The sequence below is a fragment of the Stigmatopora argus genome, chromosome 7 (genome assembly GCF_051989625.1).
Source record: "Stigmatopora argus isolate UIUO_Sarg chromosome 7, RoL_Sarg_1.0, whole genome shotgun sequence".
Classification (NCBI taxonomy): domain Eukaryota; kingdom Metazoa; phylum Chordata; class Actinopteri; order Syngnathiformes; family Syngnathidae; genus Stigmatopora; species Stigmatopora argus.
Window position 1 is genome coordinate 14,869,347 of NC_135393.1, and position 10,943 is coordinate 14,880,289.

General features: G+C 41.4%; 1 protein-coding gene across 1 annotated transcript; it reads left to right on the top strand.

The window, feature by feature from the left end:
• The first annotated feature begins 539 nt into the window (after positions 1-539).
• On the top strand, positions 540-10,752 carry npepps (aminopeptidase puromycin sensitive). The gene is made up of 23 exons (XM_077604501.1): positions 540-703; positions 1,673-1,757; positions 1,843-1,920; positions 2,079-2,200; positions 2,272-2,379; positions 3,321-3,521; positions 3,962-4,058; positions 4,141-4,174; positions 4,304-4,418; positions 4,495-4,659; positions 4,750-4,854; positions 4,938-4,998; positions 5,596-5,705; positions 5,788-5,851; positions 5,956-6,095; positions 6,172-6,306; positions 6,604-6,823; positions 7,585-7,727; positions 7,873-7,929; positions 8,008-8,115; positions 8,274-8,429; positions 8,680-8,727; positions 8,795-10,752. The coding sequence occupies exons 1-23, from the start codon at positions 581-583 to the stop codon at positions 8,939-8,941; spliced, it is 2,622 nt and encodes an 873-aa protein (XP_077460627.1). The 5' UTR covers positions 540-580; the 3' UTR covers positions 8,942-10,752.
• Positions 10,753-10,943: the final 191 nt, after the last annotated feature.

Below are 10,943 nucleotides of genomic sequence, written 5' to 3' on the forward strand. Positions count from 1 at the left end.
TTCACAATGTTTGCCTCCTCTGGCCCGAAGTCAGATGGGATAGGCTCCAGCACCCCCATAAAGCAGCCCAGAATATGAATGAATGATAAATGAATGTTCATTAAGATAAATAGGTTCTGTCCGTTATTTAAATACATTAAACTCCAACTCCAACAGTAACATTTTAATTTTTGTGCAATTGTTGACATGGCATTTCACTGTGTAAATTGTTTATTTTAACTTGTTTGATGTTTGGGTGGGCTGTGTGGGTGGGTTGTTGTGTTGATGGCGGCGTGATGGGGCGTGGGGAGTTATATAGTAGTATATTCCAGTCGTTGCTTCCGACTGGGACGTCGGAAAATCCGCCCGTGACGGGAGGAGATTCGCTCTTATCCGAGTGAGAGAGCGAGAGAGAGAAAGAGAGGGAGCCTTCCGGTTGATGTCGCTCCTTCTGAGCCGAACGCTCACGCAGTCCTCCCTGCTGGTGCAAAGAATCAGTGGCCGACTAGCGCCCCGTGTCCTCCCGTGTGCATTAATAAAAGCCCAACAACTCGTTGCAGATATTAAGACGGTGAGAGCGGCGGCTCAGTGTTCAGCAACCATGGCCAAAAGGAGGGCCTTCGAGCGGTTACCCACGGACGTGTACCCCGTCAACTACGGGCTCTGTCTTCAGCCCGATCTGGTCAACTTCACGTTCAGTGGAAAGCTCCAAGCGATGGCGGAGGTACGTGGAAGGCAAACGTGACAGACCACGTTGTTGTTTAGATTTTTATTTATTTATTTTTACCCTTATGTAATATGTCTGTCATTTGGCCATTCGTTAGCCTATGCGCGAACTTGTCTGTAGTGGCCTAATAAACGTGCACCGAATGTGGGGAAATGTCTATGTTTTTAATTAATGGTGATAATTAAGAATTTATATTCTTGGTATAGCAATTGGCGTAGGATTAAACGCCAAATCGGTCAAGACTTGCACTCTCACGTTAGCTTAGCATTTAGCTCTTGGCTCGCTAGCTAACAACTGCTGTCAGTGGGTGTAATCATTATTGTTACATATTTTGCAAGGGCGAGTAAGTTTTGTCGCCATAGCTGATGCAGACGCCAAAACCTGTTGTTAGTGTTTGGAATGAGTAATTGCAATTGACAGTCATTGAATTGACAGTTTCGGTTTGACTATCTGGCTAGTGTTTGCTAAATCACGATGGCAGCGTCACGTCGCCTCCCCCGACCTCGAGGACATTTCACTCTGCTGCGGTCGATTTGTTTCCCCTAACTCGCTTACGGATGGAAGACCGTCCGACTTTGGAAGTTATAAAAGTACTACGTCTAGTAACGTCAACATGGCTGCTTGTCAAAACAGCTGTCACTTAGTCACAGTATTATGAAACAAAATGAAAATGAAATAAAGAAGCAGAATAAGAACTGTTGAATGGTTCATTTCATCTTCCACCTGATGAAATATAATCTCATGACACTCATAAACATTCTTTTTTGACCATACTCTCATACCTTATTTATAAATATTTCTGTTCTTCTGACAACGCAGGATAATAATTTTAAAAAAGTTTTATTCAAGTCCATTTGCACACAGAAAAATTAAACTTACGCTATTTAGTTCTGTATTATGTATGCAAAATGCTATGCTTAGAATATCTCTGAACTGTTAAATTATATGTTTATCTCCATGATGCAGGTGACACAAGCCACCAATCAGATTGTGATGAACTGTGCCGATATCGACATCATTACAGCCTCCTTTGTGCCTAAGGGAGGAGATGGTAAGTTGGATTTCTACTTTTTCACCTGTTATCATTCTTGTCGATCAAATAAGCATGACATGCTTTCTATTTTTAACTGTTATAGAGATTGACGCTACAGGATTCAACTATCAAAACGAGGATGAGAAAGTGACTTTGTCCTTTCCAAGCGCACTAAAAACAGGTGAAAAGATAAGAATCGGGAAAACTTAGCTCCACATAATCTTCATTTCAGGGACAATGAAACTGGGCTCCTCTGTTAAACTTAGAAAACAGTTATCAATGTTATTTTTCATTGGTCTCAGCCTAATGTATGTATTTTTCAAAACAAACCTCTTTCAGGTTCTGGTGTGTTGAAGATCAAGTTTGCTGGAGAGCTGAATGACAAAATGAAAGGTTTCTACAGAAGTAAATACACCAACACTGCGGGAGAGACGTGCTACGCCGCGGTCACACAATTTGAAGTAAGGTGGCGATTCAGGACTGTAACACAGAATTTGTCTACCAGCACTCATGGAGTCTTTCTTCTGCCCAGGCCACAGATGCCCGTAGAGCATTTCCCTGTTGGGACGAGCCAGCAATTAAAGCCACCTTTGATATCACGCTGATAGTCCCCAAGGACTGCGTCGCCTTGTCGAACATGGTATGTGTCTATTAGCATATTTAAATATCTATAATCACCCATTGTTAGCCATTGATTTGTTCCTCTTTAATGCCACCAAGGGTTTTCTTTTGTCAGTAACTTGCTTTCTGGTAAACGTAGCCTTGGGAATGTTATCCTAGAAACGGAAGCGAGGGTACGTTTGATTTATGTGCTGCTTCTTTTGGAAACTAATTGTTGTTTGATAATGGAACACTTAAGCTAGTAGTTAAAAATTCTGACCCCACCCAAGTAGTGAGGCAATTGTAGCAGTGCAGGCCGTGCTAAGCAAAATTATTGTTACATCTGCCAACTGCGACAAGGAGGCTTGAAACTCGTTAGCCTGGAAAATCCATAAATAAGCCGATTTGTTATTAAAGCCGCACGGTGTAAAAAGAGAAACATAGTAGTGGCTTTTAGTCTGAAAAATATGGCAAGCAATTTGCAGTATTAGAAACAGCAAAATATCAGGCATGACATTTTATTAGTTGACTACATCCAGTGCCTCTCTTTCTTACTCTGATTTAAAATTACAATTGAGCTCTGTGCAGTTTACTTTCCTGACCTAATTGGTCTGTAATGCTTGGTGGAATGATACACTTTGCTGGCCACGTATTTGAGCTGGACAATATTGGAAAAAATGATTTTTTAGGGGGTTGCGATATATTATAATATTAAAAATGAAGGATTTTTTTTACTAGATGACTTGAATAGCTGTGTTTGGCAAGGCTGTGATTGACTCACCATGACCAAAGTGTATTTTTATAATACTATTTAACCCAGGCTAGGGGGTTTATCTGTGAATTATGAAGATTGCTATATATAAAAGGTATCCAGGAGAAGACAAAAAAATGTTCTATTGGTCACGCCACAATGGCGACATTTAAACAATGTATCTGGCAGGTCTTTCATTTGTGACGGTTGATTTTTCTATTGGCCCCCAGAACGTCATCGATCGCCAACCCTACCCGAACGAGGACGACCTCGTGGAGATCAAATTTGGCACCACGCCCATCATGTCTACGTACCTGGTGGCTTTCGTCATAGGCGAATTCGACTTTGTGGAGAGTCAGTCATCCGACGGCGTGCTGGTGCGAGTCTACACGCCGGTGGGGAAGGCGGAGCAAGGCCGCTTTGCGCTGGAGGTGAGCCAATCATCTAAATGGTTGATTGCTGGAAATCCCCAAAGTCTTTTGGATAATTATATTGGCGTCAAATCAATCACTTCAAAGTCAGCTTTTTTTGCATTTGGGATAGGAGGTGTTTTCCTCAATATGCATCCATTTAAAAAGACAATAAAAGCTCTTGTCTGCCTCTTTGCAACAACTTAACGCACATTTTTTTCCTTTAAATTTGGCTTTGGAAAAGTGGCTTAATATAGCAGCGACATTGCTTATTTGGCAACACAAACAGTGCTTTTGAAAACCAGCTCCCGTATTTGCAGCGGTGTTGTCAGTCCAAGCAAAATACATGTAAGGAGATGGGCTTTATTCCCATTGACACAAAAACTTTATGGAATCTAACAGTCTCATGGAATTTAGTAGTTTTACCAAGATGTCCTTTGAATATTTATATTTGTGTTCAGGTAGCAACAAAGACGTTACCATTCTACAAAGACTACTTCAATGTTCCTTATCCTTTGCCTAAGATTGATCTCATTGCAATTGCTGACTTTGCAGCTGGTGAGTAAAACATTCTAACAAAATCTGCTAGTGCAATGCCCATTTAAAAATCACATTATTATTTTTTCTCTTCTGCCTTCAGGTGCCATGGAAAACTGGGGCCTTGTGACCTACAGGTAACTTTTCTGGCTGTTAAACTCCATTTTGTGAAAGAAATGAAAGATGTATCAGGCTCAGATTAAAAAATAACTAAATAAAAGACCGTATCAAACACGGGTTTGACCAAATTGTTGTTGTTTTTGCAGGGAGACAGCCCTGCTTATTGACCCAAAGAACTCGTGCGCATCTTCCAGGCAGTGGGTGGCGCTGGTGGTGGGTCATGAACTCGCCCACCAGTGGTTCGGTAACTTGGTCACTATGGTAACAGAGCAATATTTCCTCCCAGATAGAAATTGTTTGAAACGCTTGCTAACTTCGCCAACGTGTGTGTTTATAGGAATGGTGGACACACTTGTGGCTCAACGAGGGCTTTGCCTCATGGATCGAATATTTGTGCGTTGACTACTGCTTCCCGGAGTACGACATCTGGACGCAGTTTGTGTCCGCCGACTACACGCGTGCCCTGGACTTGGATGCTTTGGACAGTAGCCATCCCATTGAGGTAAGGACCCATTTGGTTGATTGACAGTGTGTGGTTACTTCCCTATGCTTAAAGATGGTTTCCTTTTTTTTTTTTTTTGCTCTTTTACAGGTGAAAGTTGGCCATCCGTCGGAAGTGGACGAAATCTTTGATGCCATATCCTACAGCAAAGGGGCGTCGGTGATCCGAATGTTGCACAACTACATTGGAGATGAGGTGGTTTTGCCGTTTTGAAATAGTCCACCTGGATCATTTTGACGTCTCTTTTTTGTTAAAAAGAAATCCCTGCTTCTCTGTAGGACTTCAGGAAAGGAATGAACGCCTATTTGTTGAAGTTCCAGCACAAAAATGCCTCAACAGGTGGGATGGGCCACATTCTTTAACCTCTATAAAACAGTATGTGGCTCTTCAAGATTTCATTTCAACCTGCATGACCTCGGTTACCAAGTACAGCGAACTGGGGTGTTGCCTAGTTTTTGATGCGTGTGTGGATCTGGACCCTTGTTTGCACTTTTTTTTTTAATTAGATGGAAAGTTTGCATATTTTACTTTTTATATTTGTTACTCTCTGTTAATGTTTACTGTAACAGTTTGAATAAAACAACTACGATCGACCAGCTCACTCCCTAAACACACCCAAAGAGTTTCCGTAACCTCTACTGGCCCAACTGGATCCTAAGACCACATTTAAGTGATCAAGTTAAACAACTCTGATACAAAAATTAAAAATTGGGCCCTGAAGATTGATCCATATATACATGCCTAGAATATAGATGCTAATTTCCGTTTGGGTCTGTTGATTATTAACAAATTATTGGCAATTTTATTTGGTGTTGTGACTAAGAAGAAAAGCAAAGCGAGTGAGACTTCCAGGCGGTCTAAAAAAATAATACAGTCAATGGAACTAATCATTTTTAAACAGCAAAATGGAGGCTCTAATGTTTGTTTGTTCTACAGAGGACTTATGGGATTGTCTGGAGCAGGCCAGTGGGAAACCTATCGCCACGGTGATGAGTTCGTGGACTAAACAGATGGGATTCCCTATCATTGTCGTGGAGCAGGAACAGGTAAGTCATTATCCGACAAAAAAACAACAACAACAAAAAACTAATGGACTCACTTGCGGTCCCATGTTCGTGTTGGTCAAAGCATGGCGATGATCGCATCCTCAAAATCTGTCAGAAGAAGTTCTGCGCTAGCGGACCTCATAATGGCAAGTACTTTTTATTTTTTTATTTTTAAGGGTTGCAAAAAAAAAAGGGAGAAGTGCCGTTTCCAACCATTTGTATGAATGATGTGCTACTTTGGGTTCCCCAGGCGAGGATTGTCCCTACTGGATGGTACCAATCGGCATCTGTACCAGCAAGGACCCCACCTGCAGCAAACTCCAGGTTCTACTGGACAAACCCGTGACCACTATCACTGTGGCAGATGTCACGCCCGACCAGTGGGTTAAAGTGAGCAAGCATGAATGGCTTCCACTCTTTCAAATTGCTCCGATCAGCCGGATCTGAGCAGCCGCTTGGTCCTCAGATCAATCCTGGCACAGTGGGCTTCTACCGCATCCAGTATAGCTCCCCCATGCTGCAGAGCTTGCTGCCCGGCATCCGAGACCTCAGTTTGCAGCCCGTGGACCGCCTCAGCCTTCAGAATGACCTCTTTTCCCTGGTGAGAATGAAGCAAAAAATCGCATTAAATACGGAATCAAGTCACCCGCAAATTGATAAGTTCCGAAAACAAAACAATGGTTTGGAAGGTGGTGACTTCCTTTTTTTGTTTTTGAAATTTTAGCCCATTCATTGTGCTGGAGAACATTGTTTATAGAACATTTGAAGTGCTTGTAAGTAGGCATGGCCCGATATCAGTTCCCCAAACAATAGCGGTATCACAATATCAAATTTAAAGCTCTAAAATGCTCTAAAAACCTTTATATCTCAAGTGGTCAACGAGTGTATTGTGATGAAGTCCCGTGCAGGCATGATCAGCACAGTGGAGGTTTTGCGCCTGATGGAGGCTTTTGTCAACGAGCCCAACTACACCGTGTGGAGCGACCTCAGCAGCAACTTGGGCGTGCTCTCCTCGTTGCTATCCCACACCGACTTTCACGAGGAAATCCAGGAGTTCATCAGAGACCTCTTCACCCCCATTGGCCTGCGCCTAGGCTGGGACTGCAGGCCTGGGGAAGGTAAGAAGACTGGCTGATTTATGTTCAGGTGAATAGAGTGCAGGAACATGTTTTAGTGCAGCATCGGGGATTTGTGGAGTTATATTCAAAACAATAACTAGTTAGCACCATTAATATCCTTCAATTTTCGCTTCCAATTAGCTTAATGTAAAAATGTTCCTAACTAATGTCATAAATCGTGTGTCAAAGTGGCGGCCCCGGGGCCAAATCTGGCCCGCTGCATCATTTTATGTGGCCCGGGAAAGTAAATCATGAGTGTTGACTTTCTGTTTTAGGATCAAATTAAAATGAAGAGTATAAATGTTTATTACATTTCCTGATTTTCCCCCTTTTAAATCAATAATTAATTTTTTAATCCATTTTTTTCTGTTTTTAGTTCAAAAATCCTTTTGTAAAATCTAAAAAATGTTTTAGATCTATTAAAAATGAATATTCAGGGTTTTTAATCCAGTTCTTTTAATCCATTTATAAAAATATATATAAATATTATATCTAAAATGGTCCGGCTCACATGAAATAGAGTTGTCGTTAACGCGGCCCGCGAACCAACCCAAGTCTGACACCCCTGTCATAAATGCTAATATTTTTCAAACATATCTAATTGTACCTACTTTGTTGTCATGGTGCCAACAATTGACATCAATAGTCTACCTGCATAAAGTGGCTAACTACTGATACTAAACCAAAAACAATAAGGTACAAAATTTAGATTTTTAAAGCCTTATATAGATATATTTTTAAAAGCAACCTTGTCCCTTCAGGCCACTTAGATGCCCTGTTAAGAGGTCTGGTTCTCGGCAAGTTGGGTAAGGCGGGACACAAGCCCACCCTGGAAGAGGCCAGACGGCGATTTAAGGACCACGTGGATGGCAAAACCACTCTACCTGCAGACCTCAGGAGCCCGGTAAAAATCCACACTGTTGCACTGATACACTTGTCCTGGATTTGACCAACAATGACAGAGTATGATAGTCCAAGTATAGTTACAGATTGCAGGGCACCATCAGACGAACAATCATGAACACCATTTTGTTTTCTCGTACTTTCAGGTTTATTTAACAGTGCTGAAGCACGGTGACAGCAACACATTAGACACCATGCTCAGGGTAAGTTGGGCATTAGCGAGAGCATTCCAGGGCTTTTTTGTTGTTGTTGTTTTATTTTGGCCAATCTTTCCTTCTCAGCTTCACAAGCAAGCGGACATGCAGGAGGAGAAGAATCGCATTGAGCGAGTTCTCGGCGCCATCTCTGCACCAGACCTCATACAGAGAGTGCTCACCTTTGCCCTCTCGGTAAACATTTTCAAATTGTGTGCCTGTATTAGTTTGGATTTTTTTTTTGTGTGTGTCTGTCTCTTTTCCTCAGCTTTAATGTTTGTGTAGGGTAGCATTAGCGTGTTTTTCCACTCAGGCGTGCTAACGTTTGGCCTCTGTGTAATTGCCTCGGTCAGGAAGAGGTTCGTCCTCAGGACACGGTGTCCGTAATCGGGGGCGTGGCCGGCAGCAGCAAACACGGCCGCAAAGCTGCCTGGAAGTTTGTCAAAGAAAACTGGGAGGAGCTTCACAACCACTACCAAGGCGGATTCCTCCTGTCACGGCTCATCAAGGTCATAACCCGCCAATGAAATTCAATATAGTGGGCGCATAGCAGTATTGCAGTATCATTTCACATATCAGATGATTGAGCACAGTCTCACACTCAAGCAAGAACTATTAATGGAAATAGTTCTATGACTGTCTAAAAATATCATGGCAAAGATTTTTTAAGACATTGTATTTACTAGTTTAATCTCAGTAAAATGACAGAAAACAGCCCTTTCAATTTGTCAATCACATTTTTTTTTGTTTTTCTTCCAGTTGACGGTGGACGGTTTCGCCATCGACAAAATGGCTTCAGAAGTCAAGGTTTGAGCTCCCAGCTTTTCCTCTCTGGAATTGTACGATGTTACACCCTTTATTTTCTCTCTGGCAGAGTTTCTTCGAGAGCCACCCAACGCCAGCGGTGGAGCGTACGGTGATGCAGTGCTGCGAGAACATCCTGCTCAACGCCGCCTGGCTCAAGCGAGACGCCGACGACATCCACCAATATCTAATGCAGCGCAAAGCGCCCCCCTTTTGAGAACCTCCGCCCCCCCTCCCCCATCCGAATCGACCCTGTCCGCCCCGTCCTCTCGGCTTACCCTCGATCGCCCCCCCATCTTTCTTAAGGCCGGAGGAAACGGGAGCGGACGTACTCGCAGGCTTCATTTTTTTCCTCCAGAACGCTAAACTCCATAAAGCAAAGCCACGAATCTCTCAGAAAATACATCAACTGCTACATTGACTACATCATTTGCACCTTGACCCTGGATTCTTGTTTTTAAACTCCCTTCAAAACTCCTCTCCATTCAGCCCAGGCCAACCAAGACTTGTCGACGACGCTCGCCAGCCTCCAGACAACTGTGAAGTCCTTTTTTTTTTTCTTTTTTTTTGTGCATGACTCACTCACGGGGCAGTTGTGTCGAAAAGGAACCCAGAGGTGGGCTCACGGTTTCCAGAAAACCCGCACTGACGGTTTTACATCATCAGATAAGCGCAGTCAAATAGAAATATTAATAATATGAATTCATAACAAATCATTCTTGTGTGAGAATCTTGATTTTTGTGTCTTGTTGTTGTTTTTTTTTCACCGACATTTCTGAAGTGGGATACACGCACGTGTATTATGAACCCCCCCCCAAATTAATCTGGTGAAATCACTTTTATACAAAACAAGACATTCTTGTTTGTATTTAAAGACGATGACACGGGGTTTGTTCCAAAATATTTCGGGATGAATTATAATTTAAGAGGCTGTCATGATTTGCGGTGAGGAGTGAAAATTATATGAATTTGTAATACTAGATGTTACATATCATATTGGAGTGGAGAGCTTTTTTTCACAAACTCAAGGTACCGGTCATGTTGGTACAATGTGATATATATTTTTTTCAATTTTGCCTGTACTCATATTTAATAAGCACCCTTAATTTGAGTTGGCAAAAAGAAGTGTGTCATTCTCTTCAGTAGGTTTTTTTTTGTTATTATTGAATTTCACAGTACACAAAAAGCTGAATTACTTGGTATATTAAGACAAAGACTACTATACTAAATACTCAATAAATGTATGCAATTAGTGAATGTAGAATCTGTACACAAATATAAACTAATAACTGAAAGATGAAAAAATTCCTGAAAATACTCAAATGTGAAAAGCTTCACTAAAATATTTGCAAAAGAAATAGAATGGAAAAAAAAATAGATTGGGCAAACATTTCGCAAAGATTATTTCTGATGAAAACATAAAAATGTGGCAATATAGTCTTGGTCAAGTATTTTACAAAGAAAAGCCTTTTACCAATTCATATAAAAACAATCTTGTGTGAAAATATTGATTTTTTTTTATTTCATAACACTTCCTTTGACAAGTTCGGCATGTTGGTTTTTTGAGTGGGAACACCAGCACCTCAATTTTACTGCCTTTTTTGTGTGATTGCTGTGATTGGCTGAAAACTGATTAGCTGATTTAGGACAGCCCTGCTAAGTATGTAACGGAGGCATCAAATCTGTAAAAAAAAAGACTTTGAAAGTACGTATTACCTTCAGAAGAAGATTTGGAGCGTTACGGGAATGTATCTTTCGTGGACCTTTGCGGAAGCCTTAAATTGGTCGACTGCTTATTAGAAAGCAAAATAGGAAGAAAAAAATAATAAACGCTTGAGTTGTGATGATTCAGACTTGTAAAAGGAGTATAGCAGTAACAAATTGAGTTTGCAGTGTCATGGGTTTTTGGAGACTGAATTCAGTCTCATCCAGAACCTCTGACAGAACTCAAGAACATGTTTTGATTATTATTATTTTTTGGGGAAGTATGCTCGGTGTTCATTAAAATGGAAGGATTATTTGTGTTGAGAGCCTCTATTGTCGTCTATCTCAATGACCATGGATTTGACCTCTACGAAATTGGCTATAATTTCAAAAAACATCATAAAACTGCAATGAGAGTTTTACGGGATGGTAAGGAACCCACCGGGGGTGCGACAACGTGCAAACCACTCCCAATTATACAGCTAATTACAGTCAATTTAAAGTGCAAATTAAAA